Here is a 23,580-nt window from a genome sequence, read left to right as displayed (position 1 = left end):
ATCCCTGCTAGAGTCACCTTACTATTAATCGACAAGCAGAATGTTTGGAGGAGCATTTATTTCAAGGCAAACACACATAACAGGCTATAACAACACAATCTCGTTATAATACAAACAAGCTGGCGAAGGTATACAGGACAGTCCTCACCGCAGGACCCCCGGGATGCGGTACCTCCGCAGCTGAAACTTATAAAAGGACTGCATAGGGAGCATAAGGACCCTTCAGCAACCCCCTCTAAGTGCAAGGACCAAATGTAGCACTGAGCCTCCTTGAATCTTATAGTCTGAAGCAGTCTTCTCATCATTCCTATTATGGAGAAAAAGATGATAAAGTCAGTCATTTTGGTATTTTATGCTAGCTAGAGTAAATCTTTTTCTTCACGTCAAGATTTTCCAAGGGGTGCATCCAAGTTTTATTATCAAGACAGTTTTTGTGGATTTTATGATGGACTTACCAATGACTTCTGTTTCACTAATATGGCAACGAGTAGTCACAAGAGCCATCACAATGACCTATAGTGAGTGGGTATTAATTATCTTTTATGGTAACCCTTAACTCACCATCACCATGCAGATAACACCCACACAAGGGAAGAATCATTAGCATTTTACTAAACGTTCTTGTTTGAGAGGTTTTGTTTTTTTTATTAGGTGTCCAGTCATAACTATATAAAGCTTTACAATAAAGAAAAAAACTTTACTACACTTTGTGGTTATGTTGCCACCATTTTAATAACTACAGGCTGAATGAATGAAAATCGCTTTCTTTACATCCACAGGCCGAAAATCTATCCTTGCCTCACTTTGACACACATGCTGATCTTTACATTAGGATCATTATGGGTCATATCTACGGTATTAGTCTGCAGCCCAAGTCAATTGAGATGTATGGGGAAGTGATCATCAGAAAATCACCCATTTAAATTCAGGTTGTTTGATTAATTTTTTTTGTAAATTTTTTTTGCATATGTGTAAAAAAGAAAAACAAACAAAAAAACACAAACATACATACAGAAAAATATAAATAAAAATCAGGCAATTTTCACAGTGGCCACTTCGGCTTTCAGGAAATCCACAAGTACATTAGCAACAAAACACTTACTCAAACACTATCTTTTGTATTGAAGCAACTAGTGTGTGCAAAGGTCGTTGTGAAGGGAGGGAATAGCAACAGGGGTAGCAGACATCGCCAGTTTGAATAGTATATGGGGTGTTATTGTAATGCTGCTTGTGATCATAGCAAAACCTCAGATACAGGGAGTGAGAGTCTAAAATAGCCCAGTGGCCAGTGTGAAAACTGCAAGATTTACAGGTAGGTGTGTTGTTTTTTTTTTGTTTGTTTTTTAAATACAGATTGTGATCTGAAAGTATAAAAAAAAAATATCCAACTTTAAAAAAAAATATATTTAATATACATATTTTAAGCAATAGGTCATTTTCCAATGATGCACTCTCTTTAAAATGCATACTTTTCAGATATCTTCATACCAAAGCCTCAGCAACAAGTATCGTAGGATTAAAGGGGTATTCCCATCTCCAAGATCCTATCCCAATATGTAGTAGGTATAATAATATTAGCAAATACCTCCAATTAGAAATGTAATCTAGTTCTACTAATAAGCCATGTTGCTTACCTCATGTACAGGGCATTGCACGAGCTTGGGTATCCATGGTTATGACCACTCATAGTGACAGTTGCTAGGTGTTGTAACCACAGATACCTAAGCTCTTGCAATGCACATGGTGTAAATGACAGAGCAAATCAGAAGAACATTACTAAATTTCTAACTGGGGGTATTTGCAAATATTATTATTATACCTACTACATATTGGGATAGGATTTTGGAGATGGGAATACCCCTTTAAAGTTGGGCTCCAGTTGGATAGTTACTAGTGTTGAGCGAGTATGTTCTGTTAACCCATTCGGTGAGTATGCTCGGGCCGAGCTCTCGAGTATTTACAGCTGCTCGGTGACATGGTTAAATCACTCCCGTGTACATGATTTGCAACTGTTTGACAGCTTTATTACATGGGAGGAATGTCTATTTCTTACACATTCTTCACATGTAATAAAGCTGTCAAACAGTTGCAAATCATGCACACGGGAGCGATTTAACCATATCACCGAGCAGCTGTAAATACTCGAGAGCTCGGCCCGAGCGTACTCGGACAGAACATACTCGCTAAACCCTAATAGTTATTCAGGTTTTCGGTTGCGGATTTGTGTGCTGTAAATGCGCAGTGTATTACAATACCAACGAAGGGGGTGACCCTTTAATAAATGACCGGTGGTGCAGATTTTACGCAACAAGAAGCAGTTTGTTGCAGTTTTGCCTCTCCAGGTGTTAGTCCTATGTAAATTCAGCGGCTGGAAGCCTATTTACTGACAGTGGGCTGGTGAGGAACTGACACGCACAAAGATAATACATTTTGTTTATTATTGAACTATATATTTACATACAGTACAGACAAAAAGTTTGGACACACCTTCTCATTTAAAGATTTTTCTGTATTTTCATGACTGAAAATTGTGCATTCACACTGAAGGCATCAAAACTATGAATTAACACATGTGGAATTATATACTTAACAAAAAAGTGTGAAACAACTGAAAATATGTCTTATATTCTAGGTTCTTCAAAGTAGCCACCTTTTGCTTTGATGACTGCTTTGCACACTCTCGGCATTCTCTTGATGAGCTTCAAGAGGTAGTCACCGGAAATGGTCTTCCAACAATCTTGAAGGAGATCCCAGAGATGCTTAGCACTTGTTGGCCCTTTTGCCTTCACTCTGCGGTCCAGCTCACCCCAAACCATCTCGATTGGGTTCAGGTCTGGTGACTGTGGAGGTCAGGTCATCTGGCGTAGCACCCCATCACTCTCCTTCTTGGTCAAATAGCCCTTACACAGCCTGGAGGTGTGTTTGGGGTCATTGTCCTGTTGAAAAATAAATGATGGTCCAACTAAACGCAAACCGGATGGAATAGCATGCCGCTGGAAGATGCTGTGGCAGCCATGCTGGTTCAGTATGCCTTCAATTTTGAATAAATCCCCAACAGTGTCACCAGCAAAGCACCCCCACACCATCACACCTCCTCCTCCATGCTTCACGGTGGGAACCAGGCATGTAGAGTCCATCCGTTCACCTTTTCTGCGTCGCACAAAGACACGGTGGTTGGAACCAAAGATCTTAAATTTGGACTCATCAGACCAAAGCACAGATTTCCACTGGTCTAATGTCCATTCCTTGTGTTCTTTAGCCCAAACAAGTCTCTTCTGCTTGTTGCCTGTCCTTAGCAGTGGTTTCCTAGCAGCTATTTTACCATGAAGGCCTAAAAAACAAAGTCTCCTCTTAACAGTTGTTGAAGAGATGTGTCTGCTGCTAGAACTCTGTGTGGCATTGACCTGGTCTCTAATCTGAGCTGCTGTTAACCTGCGACTTCTGAGGCTGGTGATTTGGATAAACTTATCCTCAGAAGCAGAGGTGACTCTTGGTCTTCCTTTCCTGGGGCGGTCCTCATGTGAGCCAGTTTCTTTGTAGCGCTTGATGGTTTTTGCAACTGCACTTGGGGACACATTCAAAGTTTGCCCAATTTTTCGGACTGACTGACCTTCATTTCTTAAAGTAACGATGGCCACTCGTTTTTCTTTACTTAGCTGCTTTTTTCTTGCCATAATACAAATTCTAACAGTCTATTCAGTAGGACTATCAGCTGTGTATCCACCTGACTTCTGCACAACACAACTGATGGTCCCAACCCCATTTATAAGGCAAGAAATCCCACTTATTAAACCTGACAGGGCACACCTGTGAAGTGAAAACCATTTCCGGTAACTACCTCTTGAAGCTCATCAAGAGAATGCCAAGAGTGTGCAAAGCAGTCATCAAAGCAAAAGGTGGCTACTTTGAAGAACCTAGAATATAAGACACATCTTCAGTTGTTTCACACTTTTTTGTTAAGTATATAATTCCACATGTGTTAATTCATAGTTTTGATGCCTTCAGTGTGAATGTACAATTTTCAAAGTCATGAAAATACTGAAAAATCTTTAAATGAGAAGGTGTGTCCAAACTTTTGGTCTGTACTGTAGATCTGGAGAGCTCTTCATGGTGTTCGTACGATCAGTGAATTTCTGATCCCAGTGACTGTCACAAACCGGCATGATCAGGATTGTGGTGCCGTACCTCCGCTTCATTCAACATGAGGTTGTCCATGTTAGATCATGATAACCCCCTCCAAATGTCACTAGCACTACAGTTTACTCTCAAAGAAAGTGTTTATCCAGATATCTGCTCTTTTCTCCAAGCAAATGCACCTAAATTTCATGCACGGTACCCGATTCAAGAATCGTTGGCCATTGCATAGCTTTCAATAAACCTGCGACAGTTTTTAACTAAAAGACAATGCTTGAAACAACATGTCCTTTGGCAGCCATGACCACAAGCTCCATATTTCTATTGTTAACGGTTGCCACACAGTGACTTGTTTGCTCAGCTTGTACTACGAAAAAGAAATGCTCACAAAGTTGTTTACAGTGAAAGTGACAATAGAGAAAAGAAGAAAAAAAAACAACTATTTTTTTGTGTCTCCCAACTCTTAGTATGGTACACATCACAAGAAAAAAAAAAAAAAAAAAAGTTGAACAGCACATATAGAATAAAATGTGAGACGATTTTATCTTTAAGTATCAAACAATTAAAATCCACATTCTGGAGATCCTCGTAGAGAATGTTGTTTTTCTTTTCAATGACTGAGGGCGCACACAGCACCCCAACATGTCATTATTTTTTTTCTGTCACCAGCATGTGGATTCTTACAGCATAAAATGTGAAGATTTTATCATTTTTTGATTGTGCCAATCAACTATTTTTCTTGGACTAATTTCCGGACTGTCAGCAGTATTTGAAAAGGCACCCATTTATACAGAGGACAGATTTGGTCATTCACTGCACAGTGAGCGATCTAGTCACTCCTTTATTAAGTATGGTACACATCCCTTAGAGCAGAAGTACCTGCATTGTACTTACATTTGTTTTCCACTATAGATAAGCCTCTGCTGTTGTGGAGGAATTCCTTCTTTTTCTTCCACTCGTTCTTTAATCCTTTCCACCTGTAGAACGTATAGAATTTACCGGCGAGCGGAGCATGTTTAGAGAACGTACCGTGCCACAAATATCTGTCATTAGACTCATCACTCACATACAGAAAGAAAGGACATAGGGGCCGACTCATCAAGGCTGGAGTCTCTTACTCCAGTCTACAAAAAGTCCACTGGAGAAAGATTGACTACACGACACAACCTGCCATCTATGGGAGCTGGAGGAAATGGTTGCTACATTTCTGCCACTTTCCGCCATGCTGGCTAACACTTCTGTCAAGCCATATACTTTTTAGAAAAAAAGTTGAGGGTGGTGTATAAGGGAAAAAAAATTGGAAATTTTTAAAGCTAGAAATGAAAGAATCAGACCCTAGGCTTTTCGTTACACTAAGCATAATTATGTGCATGTTATAATTGGTTTAAAATAAAAAGAATCAATCTTACTCTATGGTTTGGTGAGGGATAACAAAGCAATTCACATACCAATTACAGTACCAACGGGGAAAAAAAAAATAAATCGATTAAATTGCCAGACCAGTTAAAAAACCTATAGATGTTGTCCGGCCTTGGGGTACAAGTCTGCAGTCATTCTACGTGACTGCGGACTTGTGACTCCTCACAGCGCATACCAGCAGTCATATGACCTACCGGCAAGCGCTGAGGATTCTTCCGCATTGGGATGTCATGTGACCGCAAGTATGCGATAAGCACACGTCCAGCCACATTCTGACTAGAATACACTTGCATTGAGTAAGGCCGCGTACGTCTAGTTGTCACATGTTCGCATATATGCACATTGAGTGACTTAGTTTCACCCAGATATGGGCTTCTTCAGGGAGAATAGGCTACAAGCTAGGCTTACATATCCCTTACTACTTTGCCAGGTGTATTAACACTGTCAATTGCGTTATTTTCAGAAATCTTAGCATGAAAATGAACACTGGATTCTGTTTATTGGGCCACTGATGGATAATATCATAATAAAACGCTGTCAATCAAGTTATTCCCTGTCCACTCAGGGAGAGATATAGTCCCTGAGTCTCTGGGTTATTGTGCACCAATTATTAACACATTTTATACATTTATAATAAAAGTTAAGTTTTAACTGGTTTGGCAAATTTAGGGATTATATTTGGTTTAGGACACATATGAAAGATGTATTAAGATTTCTTAAACTTTATTTTGGCATTAATTTCTACCAATGATGAGGTCCAGGAATCACCATGTGCTCTAAGATAGGTCAATATTCTATGTATGTCCGTGCATAAACCATTGCAATCAATTTTATTCAACCCCCATTGCAGATTAGGTTTATTATTAAAATTAACTTTCTGCTGTTTGTAAAACAAGTAATATCTCTAAATTCGACATAGCATGCCACTTGTAATGATTACTGCAGTCTCATGCCACGTTTAGTATTTGGTGAGTTTTTTTCCATCGGTATTTGTAAGCCAGAACCAGGAGTGGGTGATAAATACAGAAGTGGTGAGTTGTTTCTATTATACTTTTCCTCTGATTGTTCCTCTCCTGGTCTTGGCCTACAAATACTGAGGTCAAATACTGACCAAATACTGAACGTGCCCTCAGTTATTCACACCCTTCATGATAAGCAAGTAGAGCAGAGCCCCGTTGGCTGTTATGACCTGCTGCAAACATTATGCACAGCTAGACACTAGCTTATGGCTGGAATCTTATCCCAATCCTTGTGGGCTATGGCCTCCAGTTCACGAATATTCTTTAATTGGCGAGTAAAAACCACCTTTGTCAGATTCTACAAAAGTTTTCTAAGAGCTTCAAGTCAGGTGACTGACAGCCACTCCAGAATCATCCAATACTTCTTCTAAAACCAAGCCGTGATGGACTTTGAGGTATGCTTGACATCACTGTCCTGTTGGAAGATCTTCCTCACAGAAGACAATGTTTTCTCCTAGTATTTCCTAATACTTTATTGAAACCATAATGCCCTCCACACGCTGCAGGTTTCCAGTGTCCGAGGAAGCAAAGAATTCCAGAGCATCACCAAGCCACCACCATGCTTCACTGTAGACCGGCTATTATTTTTAGCGCATGCTTCATTCTTCCTCCTCCAGACATATTGCTGATCCGTAGGCCTGAAAAGTTTGTTTTGTTTCATTGCTTCACAGAACTGAATTCAAAACTTCAGTGGCTTATCTTTAGGCCGTTGAGCACATTGAGGACGACATCTCGTGCTGTTGGGTCAGTAGAGGTGCATGTCTTGGATTTCAGACAAGTAGACCTTCGGTGTTTAGTATGCTCCTTGCTATACAACCTGAAACCCCAATGCCTGCTGCCAAATCTGCTCATTTACAATCGCTCGAGGGTTTCCAGAACCTACCTCCTTAAGAACCTGGGGCAACCGGGGACAGATTCCACTTTCTGCCACAGCCAGATAGTGTAGACAGTGTTCCTTTTAACTTACGAACCATGTGTCCAGCTGTATCTCTAGGAACATTCAATGCATTTTCTATCTTTTTGTACTATTGACCTTGTTTGCGCAAGGCAATGATCTCTTCTCTTAACAACCCAAGAATATTGGTGAACTGGAGGCTATGCCCATGAGGAATGAGCTAAGATTTCTCCCAAGAACACTGTCAGAAGCAAAAGCTGGTGTCTGGCTATTCATCAAATTTGCAGCAGGTCATAACAGCCAGAGAGTCTTTACGAAGTCCTAAAGATGCTGGTCATACAAGGATTGGTTTAATTCTGAGACTGCAGACATTGCAGACTGACATTGTGTTGAAACCACTTCTATTAGTTGTGTCCAGGTATTTAAATGGTTTTTGGTTCATTGGTTTATTGCAAACAGCAGAAAGTTTGTAAATGTTGCTATGGGATTACAATCCTTTCGATTCCAACTGTAGTTATAGTTTCTCATGCGGATCCACAACCATGAGTAGTTGAGCCCAGCTCACGGACCGTGGTAACCAGTCCCTGAATACCCCGAGGTCACCATTGTGTGTGTACGCCCATAAAGAACACCATGTCTATATGTAGGATCTTAATACTACAAGAAGAATATGCATGAACTTCAAGAAACATGCAGTGGTTACGGTCTATTTCACCTTACTTATCACCTGCGTTATACGAGTGACACGGAAGAAAGAAAACTAAATGCAAACAATATTTCTGAAGTAAGGCTGGGTACAATACCTTGTCAGTGGGCTCAATATCAATTTCTATCTCTTTCCCGGTCAGCGTCTGGAATGACAACAATATGAAAACATTATGCAAATGGCCAAAAAAAAAAAAAAACAGAAAAAAATATATAAGAGTCAATAATAAGCAGTTAGAGCAATATCTGGAGAGTTCAGTGACCAATGTCACTATTTCTGATGGAAATCTGTTCAACCTGTACGAAATCTCAGAAATCCTGCTCGCTGTCAGTGAATGGGGTCATTGATGTTTACATATAATGGATGAAAACCTGTACAGACCCCACACTCACAGCCTGGAGTACAAGCCGATTCACCTGGGCTCAGTCACATCACTGTTCTTCATTTTATTTGTTCTGCTCCATCATAGGAAAATTACAAAACTGACTACAGCAGTGCGAGTAGACCCCGCTAATTAAAACGTGGGTCCATGGGTCATGGTTTTAAACTAATTTCCAGGGCAATAAAAAAAAAAAAAAAAAAAAATGTGAATGGTGTATTTTTGTTTTTACAACTATATTTGCCTAGATCTGCAATTGAGGCTTTAAAGGGAAACAGTCATGTAAAAATGCTATTAACCTGCAGATATTGGGTTAATCTGCAGGTTAGTAGCTTCTGAAGTTGCCCAGCTACTTGGAGGAAGTTAGCCTGAGGCTGCTGGGAGGAGTAAAGTTTTCAGTCATATGGGTGGGCTGGCACGGCTTCAGTCACCGCACTGTGCATAGTGAGCGGCGACTGTAACTGTGCCCCTGCACTGACTGACAGCAGGATCAGCATTGGGGCCGGCTGTCAGTCAGTGCCAGGGAATGGTTACAGCCAATCACTATGCACTGAAGGGTGAATGGAGCCGCGCCGGCCCACCCCAAAGCCCGAGGCTGAGGGAGGAATAAAGTTAATTTCCTCCTGGCAGGGGGCTCTCAGTGACTGCACCAGGCAGCTTTAGAATACTTTTAACCTGTAGATTAACCCCATATCTGCAAGTTAATAGCGTTTTGGGACATGACATGGTCCCTTTAAAAGGACAAAAAAAATGTCCTATTTTTTGCTCTTACTTTATTTACACTGTTCCCGAGTAATCCAGTTTTTTTTTTTCTCAAATCTGCCATGTTGTTCTAGAGATATGGGCTTTTTTTTTTTTTTTTTTTTTATTTACACACTAGTTTTTATGGTTTTTATAAGAGGACATGACTCAGAGTAAAACTGCAGAACAGCCTAAGCCACGCCCCAGAGACTGAAAGCCACTCCCCCTTGTAAAGATCACAGATCGTAGCAATAAATATAAAGCCTTGAATCTTAGGAACCATATGGCAGATTTGAAAAAAATAAAAGCAGAACACTCCGGTTCCCCAAGGGGTTGTCCAGGCATGGGCCAAAAATCTGCAGTCACGCACTCTGACTGTCGAATTGTGAAAACATGGTGTACGCACACTTATTCCGGATATCCCCTATGTTAGATGGTGGTCATGTGAGTGCATGTATATGATTTGCATACTTTGTCAGGTGCAGACAAGACTCACCCTAGTTCAATGACTTCACATTTATTGAGAGAAGTGTAGCACATCTAGCTGGTACAAGACCACAAGTGTGCAAATCGCATGCAAGCATTCACGTGACCGGGAAATCACACGGCTCGGCAGCTTACAGACACATGAAGGCCCCGATTCATCAAAGTGTTTATGACCGGGATCTGGCGTAAACAGTGTGAAAGGTTGGAAAAGGTTTGTGCATCGTGAAATTGTGTAAAAATGTTGCAGTTGTGGCGCTGACGTGATACAGTGCATGACGCTACAGCTGGTCTAATTCGTAAGGCACACGCCACTTTTGATACACCTGTGATTCATTAAGTAGCATGCACCTCTTAACCTCTTCATGACATCCGCTGTACATGTACAGTGTGACGATCGCGCAGGCTCACTCAGAGTTCAATCGGATGCCCTTCGGCCTGACTAATGTCCCTGGCTGCGGGATCATCCAGGTACGGTGGCCTGTAAGTTCCCGCTCAGAGCAAGAGCAGATACGCTTCCTCCCTGTCTGCGAGACACTGATCTGATGCCATGTAATGCAAAAGCATTGCAGAGTATTAGATCAGCACAGGAAAAGTAAATTAAAGATTTAAAAATGTATGTGTGTATATATATATATATATATATATATATATATATACATATACACAAAAAAAATGGTATAGCTGAAAACGTCATTTTGTTCTGCAAAAAAGCCGCCATACAGCTCCATCAGCGGAAAACAAAGTTATAGCTCTCAGAATTTAGCAATTCAAAAAAAATATTTTGTTATAAAATAGTTTTTAAATTGTGTAAAAGCAGCAAAACATTAAAAAAATTATATAAATGTGGCATCACTGTAATCGTACTGACCCGAAGAAAAAATCTGCCAAATCACTTTTACCACACGCGGAACGGCATAAAAAAAAATTCCTAAATTGCTGGAATTTGTTGATTCTGCCTCCTAAAAATCAGAATAGAAAGCAATCAAATAATGTCATGTGCCCGAATATGGTACCAATAAAAACATCAACTCATCCCGCATAAAACAAGCCTCATATGACTGTCAGCAGAAATATGGAAAAATTATACCTCTCATCTTTTAGTGTGTGACAGTTGCCAAAAATAAAAACCCAATATATATCTGGTATCGCTGTAATCGTACCCGAGAAATAAAGTCGTCTAATCACTTATACTGCACAAGGAACGGCGTAAAAAATAACTAAAACCAATTCTTCACCTGCAGCTGATTTGTTCATTCTGCCTCCCAAAGATCGCAGTAAGGCTGGGCTCACATTTATCCTGCACTCTGCGCTGAGCGCTTACACCGGGTTTCCGTGTAAATCTCTGAAATACATGATTCAGATGGAACTCCCAGAGGAAGATTCCCTGTAAAGAGGCAGATGGAGGCATCGGGGATACCGTCTGGCTTATGATTTGGCGGTCTCTGTCTTTTTAGGAGTGCATAAAAGCACGGTAGTCCACAGGTTTGTGTACTTCTGAAAAGAAGGACAATGCTGAACAGAGGCCAGACGGAGTCCAGAATAACTCTGCTGACTCATTATAGTGAATGGACCACTCTGGGAATTTATCTACAGGTGTAGTGACTATTTTGACTATGGGTGTTTTCCAGAAACAAGCAGAAATGAATGTTGCTGAGCGAAACCCTAGGCTCTTATCACTGCAGAAATGCCAAACATGGAGGCTAATTGCGGTTTAGGCACACTGTGGGGCATTTGGATTTGTGTGGGCACAATCCGCTGGATTTCCTTAGGGAGGGGGGGGTGAGGAGCCATAGCGCTTTTCCAGAGTGTTTGTACTACCAGTAATGTGGAAGCCCCCTATATTTCCGGTAACAGATAATGGACCTGAGTGGGGACTTGCTTTTTTTGTGGATTGAGTTGAAGCTTTTGTTGGGCACATTTTGGATCACAATTATCATGCGCTCTACGCTGAGCACTTATATCAGGGTTTCCATCTAAAACCTACAAAAGACAAAAAATATATCTCATACCCTACCATCATTATATATAAATGTAAAGCAAAGTTGCATATTAAATATAGGGTACTTAGTGAACTATTTTTGATCAAAAAAAGTATACAAGCCGTCCCACCACCCTAAATCTCAGAGTGACGTGATTCAGATGAAACCCGAGGGGTGTAATTTCCAAACCGGGGTCATTTGAGGGGGTATTTTGTTCTTCTGACAAATATGGGCTCCGTATAAGGAGTCCGCAAACTATTCTATGATAATTATTTTCTCCAAAAGGCAAATAGCGCTCCGTCCCTCCTGAGACTCACAGTGTGGCTAAGCAGTACTGTACAGCCACATATGGGGTATTGCCACATTAAGCAGAAATTGTTTGACAAATTTTGGGGCCATTTTTACCTATTTACCTGTGTGAAAATGTAAAATCTGGAGCTAAAATACATTTTTTTGGGGCAAAAATTTTATTTTTTTTTTCAATGCCCAATGGTATAAAACTCTGTGATACACATGTGGTGTCAATATGATCACCGCACTCTATGATGAATTCATTGAGAAGTATAGTTTGCAAAATAGTCACATATGGGGGGAGGGCGTCTGCTGTTACATCACATTGGCAGAGCCCCTGAGGTGCCAGAACACCCTCAAACCATTCCAGCAAAATGTGCACTACAATATGGCACTATGCCTCAAAAGTAGTTTTTTTTTTACAACATATAAGGTATAGTCGTACACAGGAGAAATTGCACAACAAATTGTACGGTTCATTTTCTCCTATTATCCTTTTTGAAAAATTTTCCATTGACTGAGCTCAATGTTATACAATTCTGTGAATCGCCTGAGGGTTAAAGACACACCTTACTACACCCCTAGATGAATTCCTCAAGAAGTGTAGTTTCTAAAACGGGGTCACTTGAGGGGGGTTTCCACTGCTTAGGCACATCAGGTGCTCTCCAAACGTGACATGGGGCAGCCACCTATTCCAGCTAATTTTGCGCTCCAAAAGTCAAATGTCACTCCTTGGCTTCCGAGCCATGCTGTGCATGCAAACAGTAGTTTTTCCCCCATATGGGGTATCAGTGTACTCAGAAGAAATTGCACAACAGATTGTACTGTTCATTTTTTCCTGTTACTCTTGTAAAAGTGCAAAATTTGGAGCTAAATGAAAATTTGCGAGAAAAAATAAAATGTTCATTTTTCCTTCCACATTGCTTTAATTCCTGTGAAGTGCCTAAACAGTTAATAAACTTCTTGAATGCACCTGCACCTCTAGGGGTGCAGTGTTTAGAATGGTGTCACTTTTCAGTATTTTCTGTCATAAAGGCCCCTCAAAGTCACTTCAAATGTGATGTGGTCCCTAAAAAAATGATTTAGTAAATTTTGTTGGAAAAATGAGAAATCGCTGATCTTTTAACTCTTCTAACTCCCTAACAAAAAAAATATATACGTGTCAAAAATGATGCAGATGAAAAGTAGACATGTTGGAAAATTATAATTTATTTATAAAATATTTTGTACAGAATGACTAACTGGTTTAAGGACATACATTTTGCGATTTTCAGACTTTCAATTTTTAAGCCAAAATTCTGATATTTTCACAAATAAACAAAAAAAATTGACCTATACTTACCCCTAACAAAGTACAATATGCCACGAAACAACAAACTCAATCACTGGGATAAATTGAAGCATTCCAGAGTTATTAACACAAAGTAACACTGGTCAAAATTGTAAAATTCGGCCTGGTCATGAAGGTGAAAACAGGCTTGGGGAGTGAAGGGATTGTCCTCCTTTGGGGACAAATTTTTATTCTTAAATACAAGAAACTAGGGCCAAAAACTATTTTTACAACTGGGTTTCATTAAAACCGTTTGCCTTCTATAACCCCTGTATTACAGGTCTGCTCTCATGCTCCTGCAGCCATTGCACCATGCAATGGCTTCATGCACCAGCAGCTATTGTATGGACAAGGGAGCTGAGCAGTCTGTGAGGAAAGCTGCACTGACAAGAGCAGGAGGAGAACCTGTCATAATTACATAATAGTAAAGGTACACCATATCATGTTCTCCACACATCTGATAAAATAAGGCCAGCAATAGACAGTGTAATACAGGGGTTGTAGGAGGCAAATTCTGTAATGAAACTTATTTCAAAAATTATTTTTAGCCAAGTGCATGCAATTAAGAAAAAAATTGGCTACAAAAGGTGGGCAACCCCATTAAATGGGATGTCCAGGACCTTATCACTGATGGCCCATAGGATAGGTCATTAATATCCGATCGGCAAGAGTGCGACACCTGGCACCCTCGCCGATCAGGTTTCGGATAGAACTGCTGTTACGGAGCTGCACAGCTCCATCATCTGAATACTGGCTGCGGCCGAGTACTACGCATCCACCACTCCCTATTCAAATCAATGGGGGTGGGAGGGGGGGATGTGCACTACCTGGCCGTGGCCACCATCCTGACAACGGAACTGTGCAGCTCCATGGTTGAGAAGGTCCTTCTGATGCAGACACCTGGGACAGCTGATCAGTAGGGGTGTGATACCCGGCACCCCCACCGATCAGACAGTGATGACCTATCCTAAGGATAGGTCATCAATGATAAAGGGAACCCATCACCAAGTTTTCCCCACATAAAGTACGGCCACCACTATTAGGGCCTTTTTTTTTTTTTTTTTTTTTTTTACACGCATATTGGAATAGAGGAAATAAAGTATCCAATCCAGTCTGCAGATCCCAAGAAATAACTTATTTTATCCAGAGAAGGCACAGTGCATACCAATGGGTCTTGAGCGGGTACCTTATCTCTTTTTTGCGATTGCCATCCTTCTTGTGGAAAACGCGTCCCTACATCATCCACACAGTATCCCTCAATTTGGGGTCTGCAGATTGGATTGGGACATTCCAATATGCTGTAAAGAAGGCCCTAATGGTGGCAGTACTGTATATGGGGAAAACCTGGTGACCGTTTCCTTTAAAGTCCCAGACAACCCCTTTAAAGGGAATCTGTCACCACTTTGGAGATATCAGACTACTACTATGGCCATACAGGGTATAGAAAGGTAAATCTATACATACCTGTATGGCCCATAGAGGTTTGATTGCAGAGAAAAGTGTTTTTATAAACTCCGTTGTGCACAGGCTTGGCGTCCCCTGGACGCCAAGAAATCCCCGCCTATGTGCGTATTATTCCCCGAAATCCCCACCTATATGCTTAAGTATCATATCCCCCCCCTCCCCTGCACATCAGAGGGTCCTGTGACGTGCACTGTGCTCGCTAACTTCCCAGACATGCGCAAGCACTGCTCACATAGAGCACGCTTTGCTTCATCACGGCCCCGTCGGCCTGTACACTGCGCTGCAGGGTTCTATTGTGCAGGCGCCTGCACAATAGAACCCTGCAGAGCAGTGCACGGAGAGATGTGTCGCCATGAAGCAAAGCGTGCTCTATGTGAGCCGCGTTTTGGGTATGCCCGGGAAGTTAGCGAGCACAGTGCATGTCACAGGACCCTCTGAAGTGCAGGGGAGGGGGGGATATGATAATTAAGCATATAGGCAGGGATTTGGGGGAATAATAAGCACATAGACGGGGATTGCTTGCCGTCTCCCAGACTCCAAGCCTAGACAAAATAGAATTGATTAAAGCGCTTTTCTCTGCAATCAGACCTCTACTATGGGCCATACAGGTACGTATAGATTTACTTTTCTATACCCTGTATGGCCATAGTAGAGGTCTGATATCGCCCGGGGGGGGGGGGGGGTGTGACATTCCCTCTCCAAGATCCTATCCCAATATGTAATAGGTGTAATGATAATAATATTAGCAAATACCTCCAATTAGAAATATAGTATAGTATTTTTGATTCGCTATCTCTCTTAGCTCATGTACAGGCATCACAGGACCTCAAGTATCCATGGTTACGACCATTAGCAACTATCTAGCTAACTGACTTTATCAGTGGATGTAACCATGGATACCTAAGGTCCTGTGATGCCCTGCACATGAGGAAAGAGATAGCAAATCAGTAAAAAATATACCACATTTCTAATTGGAGATATTTGCTAATATTACTCCTATTACATATTGGGACAGGATATTGGAGATGGGAATACCCCTTTAATAATTCAGGCGCCTCTGACGCCTCCATACTCCCTACTCCCTGAACAGCGCCAGTGCTGGATGAAGCAGGGTAGTGACTGTACCCCTTGATCCCGAGCCTGTACATCCCCCCATATTGAGCCTACATCTCAGGTCTCCAGAATGATCTCATTCACTGACAGCAAACGGAGATCTAACAAGAGTGCTGGCCAGCAAGCCACAGCGCGGATTCTCATTGCGCCTCCATCTCCATCCCCAGGCACAGCCGCTACATGCCACCAGCAGCCCGCCATCCGTCTCCCGGTACACGGAGACCCCCAGCCTCCGCTGCCAGCACTACAGCCCGACCAACCTTCACTTTGATCAGCATGCTGGCGGCGTCTGTTTCCTCACAGCAGAGCAGCCGGTCCTCCCACTATTCACTTCCGGTGCCGGAGGTCAGCTGACAGGAAGTAGCTGGTACAGGAGGCGTGACGTCACGCCGCAGGCTCCCCGCTTCCTAGGTGTATATAGACTAGTAGGTGTGTATCACGGCTCCGTCCCTGTAACGTTCCCTGTCGTCCTCGCTCTGCCGCCATCTTCCGTGCCTGCCATTGCTGCTTTGGGTTGTTCGCTTCCTCACTGTTGCTTTTCCTGTCATTCACTCTTCATATAATGCGCCTTTTCATGTCTGTCCTGTGCGACACCCTGTGCTGGCTGGTCTCTAGTGCCGCTTATACACAGCATGACCTCCATATATGTCAGTGGACTGCACTTATGTCTTATTGCATTGTGAACTACAACTCCCAGCATGCACCACAATGTGGTTCTTCACAGAAGCCTGACATTCCTGAGAATGCACTCGTGGGGGGTGTACTCTATTTTATTATTCTTTATAAAAATGTTTGACCCATAGTCAATGCTAATCCTAACTTCCTAGATAATTCTTCAAGGGTTCCCAACCTCCATCTGTTTATACGTAATGATGTCACCCCATGGCAGGGCTGTGATTGGCCGGTCCCACTGTTACATCGTCACACAAGAATAAACAGATGCATTGTGGGTGCTCAAACTGTAACATGGTCTCCAGAAAAAAAATTTTCGCAGGCACAGCCTGCTCTCTTGGCAGTAGAGAAGCCGCTTCAAAAAAGCAGGTTTTGCTGAGTATTTGCGGTGTTTTTATTGTTTCTTGTGCATGCTGATAAAGTTTAGTACCCCCCAAAAAAGATGATGCAACTACCTTAGGTTTTTGCACCAAAAATGCAGCAAAACCTGATACCTGGGTTTTTTGCTGCGTTGTTGCATTACCTATTGCTTTCTATGGGTGAAAAAATGCTGCAAAAGCGCTGAAAGAAGTGACCTGCTGCAGATTGCAAAAACGCAGCAGTTTTCCAAATCAGTCACGAAAAAAAAACAATGTGTGTGCATGAGATTTCTGATTTGTTAAGTCAAGAGAAATACACTATTGTGTTGTGTTGACTTATAAATGTATTTGTATTTCTCTTGCTGATCAAAAAGGTCATACTTTTTGTATAACCCTGAATGTTGACTTTTATTTATTTGGAAACAATGATGTTTACTATGCTAAAGACATATTGTACTAAAAATCATCTAGAAGTGTATTTACAAGAGCCCCCTGTGATACCCACTATGTAAATTGATTAGCTCAAACAATGAGACATGAGGCTGCCCCCCCCCCCCCCAACCTGTGAATGTGTACTTGCACAGAGAACTGTGACTATTATAATGGACATGTGCTTCTGTAGCAGTCAGTCTTGAAACAGAGATTGGAGAAAGACTTTGCAAGGAGAATGAGAGACATCCTTCAGGAAAGTAGATGGATAGCATGGCATCCAAAGAGACAGATTTGGATTTTACATGATTCTAGCCTAAGGGTATGTGCCCACGTAGCGTTTTACAAGCGTATATGCTGAGGAATTTCCGTAGCGTAAACGCTTGTGAAACGCTATGTTATCCGCCCCCCATGGTCCCCAATGTGATTACGCAAGTTCAATGCCCATGCTGCGGGGAAAAATCCGCAGCTTGTTCATTAATTTTGCGTTTCCGCAAGCGGAATTGCGTTTGCAGTGCAATAAAAAACGCAAGGCAATTCCGCATGTGGAAATCGCGCGATAAACGCGTGCGGAATTCCGCATGCGTTTATCCGGGAGAGGACATGCAGAAAATTTCTGCTTCATTTCCGCAGCGTGGGCACATAGCCTTAGGGTATCGGCACTGACTGGAAAGATTCGGATCTGCTCTGTTGACCATCAGAGAGACCATGGATACATTTGGGGAGACCAGGGTGGGACGAGGAAGTCACCTGGCCCCGTGGATATGTTGTTTGGGGTTGCCAGGAGGGACCCACCGGTCGCCTGGAACCTATGGAGACAATCAGAGAAGCCAGATTGTGACCCAACGGTCATCTGACCCCATAGAAACTCTTGGAGAGGCCAGGTTGGGACCCTCGGGTCTCCTGGCCTTGTACCTCGATGGACTTCTAGCTTCCTAAGCTTGCCTCTACCTTCTCTCTGTGAGGGCCCGCCAGAAGCAGGGGGCCATTGGTTGAGGAAGTCAGCCCTGGAAATCTCCAAAGTCGCAGCTGTTCTATACCAAGCGGGCGGAGAAGAAAGGGTGAGACTGTAATTTTGTACCATTTTGGGTATTTGCTGGGACTTTTCTATGTGTTTATTGTCCGCTTTGTGGTTCAATAAAGTATTGTCATGCTGTTTTACCCTCACCCTGTGTTGTCTGAGTAGCGTTACGCCCACGGAAGACCCCGGGTCTTCACACTACGAATACAGTGTACATCACCGCTGCAGCCAATCACTACTCAGCTTCACTGCCAATGTATCAGCAGCAGTCACTGAGCTTAGTGTTTGTCTGTAGCGGTGATTCATGTTGTAGTCGTAATGTTACCACTGCAGTAAATAAATAGAAACCAGAGGAGCAGCAGAGAGGCAGTGCTGGAATCAGGGAGGTAGCTGCGGATTTTATTATTTTAAACCAGCGCATGCCGATAGAGGACAGAAAGTTATAACTTTAAATCACAAGTCCACTTTAAGGCTATGGCTACCCAACCAGAAAGTGAGTGTGATTTATTTGTGATTAACAACCAGCCAGAAACTTCAAACCTAACTAAAGTGAATGGGGCCATGCTGCCATTCCTTGTGCTGCCACTTGATCAGGAACGTCACTGTGCAAGCATAGAAGAAGATGCTATGGTCAGCGATGGGGAGGTCAGACAAATCCACAAGGTTTGTATTTTTGGTATTGCAGGTGAATTTATGTAACAGCCGCATTGACACAGCCAGGTGCAATGTTGTAGTGCGCTATTGCAATCCTTATGTTATGTAGAAAGTGGCCGTGCAGCCCTAGCTTTCCAGACGTGTGGCATTCATGGTTGGAACTCAAAATACAAACTGCCATTTAATACAACACATAAAAGGAACCTTTAACTTATAAGGGGTGTCTGCTTTTGACTGAAAGGTTCCTGATGATGAGCTAATTAGAGGGTATTCTTTTGCTCAGACCCTCATGTATGAGTTGTAATCTGTGGGTATACCTGGCAACACGTGTGTACTGCCACCACACTGAAAATGAAGCATAAATACCTATTCACATAGATCAGGTTTTTTTCACATTAAGGCCTGATCTTCCTGAGTGCGAGAGACTCTGTGCCGATTAATTAATGGATTTATGCTTTTTATTTAAAAAAAAATTGTGATTTTCCAATCACCCATGATAGCACCACAACGAGAGAGGGGATCCTCCCTTCCAGGACAGGAAACCTACATAATAAAAGGGCGACTCTTCTCCACCACCTCAGTTGGTTTCCTGTCCTTGAGGGGGAACCTTGTTAAAATGGCGGCAGAAGACAGAAGAGAAGATTATTCCAAGACCTGGGCCGGTCGGTTTCCAACAAGGCACAGTCTCTGCTGCGGCCGGCGCCAGGGACCTGGAAGCGCCATGGTGGGTCCAAGGGCAGCAGCTGCACCATTACCTTATGGTGGCCTGGCAGCCGCGCATCCCGGTTGCGCAGGCGCAGGACGCTATCCAGGAAATCGCGCCCTAAGACGCATTCCAGTGAAAAAAGAAGTAGCGGAGACCCATGTCTTCTAACATGTTTCCCGCTACTGTTTTGTACCAGCCTGCGGCCCTGATGACGAGCGTACCGGAGGGTCCTTGATGGGAGAACCTTAGACAGGCTTACCTGTTGAAGATCCGGATAAGACTGAGCGGCGCCCCTGCCTGTGGTCGGCAGCTCCAGCTCCGTGCCTCAGTGGAGAAGCTGCTGTGGAACTGCGCCCCTGTCTGGGGTCGGCAGCTCCAGCTCTGCACGTCAGTGAGAGAGCAGCTGTGGAGCTGCGCCCCTGTCTGGTGTCGGCAGCTCCAGCTCCATGCATCAGTGGAGAAGCTGCTGTGGAACTGCGCCCCTGTCTGGGGTCGGCAGCTCCAGCTCCGTGCATCAGTGGAGAAGCTGCTGTGGAACTGCGCCCCTGTCTGGGGTCGGCTGCTCCAGCTCCGTGCATCAGTGGAGAAGCTGCTGTGGAACTGCGCCCCTTTCTGGGATCAGCAGCTCCAGCTCTGCACCTCAGTGAGAGAGCAGCTGTGGAACTGCGCCCCTCTCTGGGGTCAGCAGCTCCAGTTCTGCACATCAATGGGAGCACCTGTTGAGCTGTGCCCCTGCCTGGGGTCAGCAGCTCCAACTTTGATCGGCGCACTATTGGAGGCGCCCCTGCCTGGGGTTGACCACCCCAGTATTGCTCAGGCACGGCCGGGTGGAGAGGAACAGGCCTGTGACTTGGTCCAGCCTCCGAATGCGTACAGCTGGTGGTGACTGATCTTCGTGAATGTTTACCTTGTTTATGGGGCCCTTTCCTTGTTATGGTTACTAGGAAAGGCTGAAGGAAGTTAGCGCAAAACTCAAAAATGGGTGTGTGCGCGCTCTGTAAGACCCCATCTGGGCCAAGGGCCTCGTGCTTTAAATTTGGCTTCAGCACGGAAGCTGGACCTTAGACCTCTAGGATAAAGTTAGCCACATGTCTAGGCCGCACAGAGCCTCATGATTGGGCTTTAGAATTTACCACAAAAATGAGCCTCAATCTGCTCAGTAAATGTTAAAGTAACATTCAGAGGTTTTTACTGTTGTCCTCCAGTCTGTTTACTCCATCCAGAGGACGGCACATGGTATTAATACAGCACATGGTCTCTGTGAAGGTCTGGTGTCCAGCTGCGTCTCATCAGTTGGCTCCTTCAGGTGGGGCTAGTCTGACAATTGAGATTTACCACCCAAAGGAAAGGTTTATCCTACATTCAGATGGATTACTCTTTTAAATAAAAATCTGAGCGCAGTGCCTCACAGTGCCTCATAAAGCCTCTTTGCACTTCACAAAGAGCACATCATAGTGCTTCATAGCATAGCGCTTTATATCACATCATAGTGCCTCACAGCACCTCTTGGTACATCATAGTGCCTCATAGCATAGCACATCATAGTGCCTCATGGCACATCATAGCGCTTCATAGCACATCATAGTGCCTCATGGCACATCATAGCATAGTGCCTCATAGCAAAGCTCGTTATAGCACATCATAGTGCCTGACAGCGCCTCATGGCACATCATAGTGCTTCATAGCACATCATAGCGCCTCATGGCACATCATAGCATAGTGCCTCATAGCACATCTTAGTGCCTCATAGCGCTTCATAGCACATCATAGCATAGTGCCTCATGGCACATCATAGCATAGTGCCTCATAACACATCACAGTGCCTCATAGCACAGCGCTTAATAGCACATAATCTCACCTTTCATCTTTAACAGCACCTCATATAAAGAGGAAGAGAATTGCAAGTAGAGCTTTTTAGCCATAGACTACTGGAACAGTGTCCAACCTGCATTGAATAAGCGATGAAGGTTAAAGTGAGCTTTGGATCTAGGCCCATTTTCAGTCCAAAGATGGCACCCTGGGATCTGAATCCAGTGCTTGCGGCTCTAACAAGCCTTCGCTTGAACCCATGGATTCAGGGTCTTCACATTAAAGACTATTATCCCGGTGGCCCTGACTTCAGCATGGTAAGTTAGTGACATTCAAGCTTTGTCGGTTAATCCTTTGTTTATACAGATCCTAGAAGATGGGCTGGTTCCGGAGCTACCCTATCTTCCAAAGATGGCTTCCAATTTCCATAGAAGTCAGGAAATTGTGCACCCTACTTTCTGTGCTAATCCGGGGAATCCATGGCAGAACAATAAGAAAGCGGATGTTCCCATCAAGCATTTTGTAAGGTTGCGATTCATTCTTCACCTTGCTCCTTCTATAGACACTATAGGCTTGATCTGGGATCTTCTGCTGTCCTTTCCTTTAGGAAAACTGTTCTACAGGCTGTGGTCCCACCCTAACTTTAAAGTTTTTTCTCTGTAAACCTCTCGTTGTGGTGCTGTCATGGGTGATAGGAAAACACTAAATTACTTACCGGTAATGTGAATTTCCTGAGCCCATGACAGCACCCTTATATTGCCTCCCATCACTGGTAGAAGTTGATCACTTCTTTTTCTTCATGGTGTTTGATTTACGCTTTGTGTAGAAGGAAAAATCATGGGATATATAACTATTAAGTAGTGTCCTCTCATGCTCTGTAAACAACTGAGGTGGTGGAGAGGCGCCGCCCTTTTATTCTGTAGGTTTCCTGTTCTGGAAGGGCGGATTCCCTCTCTCGTTGTGGTGCTGTCATGGGCTCAGGAAAATCACATTACCGGTAAGTAATTTAGTGTTTTTCACCCGTTTTACATTAGTCCCTTTTTTTTAAAGTCTATTTTATCTGCCTTGTGTCTGTCTTTTCTTAAATGTTTGTCATTGTAGGTTGGGTTTTGGGTTTCCAGATGTTTTCGGCTGATCCATCAATTACAACTTTTTAATAAAAAAAAATCGCAAAACTTTTTCAGAAATGTATTCTAGTCCCATTTGTGGATTGATTTATGAACATCTGATATTTTTACATAATTTTTGCAACAATTTAGTGCAGCGTTTTTTTTTTGCTCTAAAAAGATGCGAAAAAGGTTGAAAATAAAAATTAAGAATATTTTTTTTCCACAAAATTTACAAACCACAGGGACTATTTTGAAGAACTTGGTGTAAAAACATCAACGAATATCTAAAGAGAAAAAAAGAAAATTGGTTTAAATAATACAACAAAAAACCCAAGTTATGGATCCTGTCCTGTGTGTTTTTCCTCAAATGAGACTGAAGGCTGAGCTAAGGACCTAGCCTTGTCAAGTCAGAAATGAAAGAATTCACAAATGCCCTTGGATTATGTTTTGCTTGTTTTTTTGCGTTTTGGATTAATCAGATGTTACATTGTTGTGATCAAGAATCACAGATTTTCCCCTTTGTTAAAGGAGTTGTCTGGTCTAAAACGACAAGTCTGCAGTTACTCTATGTGACTGCAGACTTGTGAATCCTCACATAGCATGCGCCAAGAGGATTCCCCGGTTTCAGTGCCGGGAACGGTGGTCACCTGGCTGCATGTATGCGATATGCATACTCCCGGCCAGTCGCGTGACCATAATATGCCATGTTCACATCAGCACTAGCTATTCTTTTTTTTGCAGTCATAGAAATAGAAAAAAGGAGTTTACAGCATTTTTTCCTTGCGTTTTTTTGGGGCGAAAAAAACCGCTGCGTTTTACTGTACCAGTAAAGTAAATGAGATTTCTAAAATATCACTCACATACA

At 42.9% G+C, this 23,580-nt stretch overlaps 2 protein-coding genes across 2 annotated transcripts in view; one reads left to right on the top strand and one right to left on the bottom strand.

Annotated features, from left to right (window-relative positions):
* Positions 1-41: 41 nt before the first annotated feature.
* Positions 42-16,363, bottom strand: NEDD8 (NEDD8 ubiquitin like modifier). The gene is made up of 4 exons (XM_073671031.1): positions 16,217-16,363; positions 8,271-8,318; positions 5,029-5,111; positions 42-307 (listed from the first exon to the last, which is right to left on the bottom strand). The coding sequence occupies exons 1-4, from the start codon at positions 16,232-16,234 to the stop codon at positions 223-225; spliced, it is 234 nt and encodes a 77-aa protein (XP_073527132.1). The 5' UTR covers positions 16,235-16,363; the 3' UTR covers positions 42-222.
* Positions 16,260-23,580, top strand: part of GMPR2 (guanosine monophosphate reductase 2) — a 28,189-nt gene continuing 20,868 nt past the window's right edge. The window contains exon 1 of the mRNA XM_073671030.1: positions 16,260-16,385. The gene's annotated coding sequence lies outside the window, so the exon portion shown is untranslated. The remainder of the gene's footprint in view (positions 16,386-23,580) is intronic.

This window comes from Phyllobates terribilis, unplaced genomic scaffold (assembly GCF_046119375.1).
Source record: "Phyllobates terribilis strain yellow unplaced genomic scaffold, ASM4611937v1 Scaffold_1__5_contigs__length_1240528914, whole genome shotgun sequence".
In the NCBI taxonomy this organism is placed as follows: domain Eukaryota; kingdom Metazoa; phylum Chordata; class Amphibia; order Anura; family Dendrobatidae; genus Phyllobates; species Phyllobates terribilis.
The sequence above is the reverse complement of the archived record's forward strand: the minus strand, read 5'-3'. Positions and strand labels throughout refer to the sequence as shown.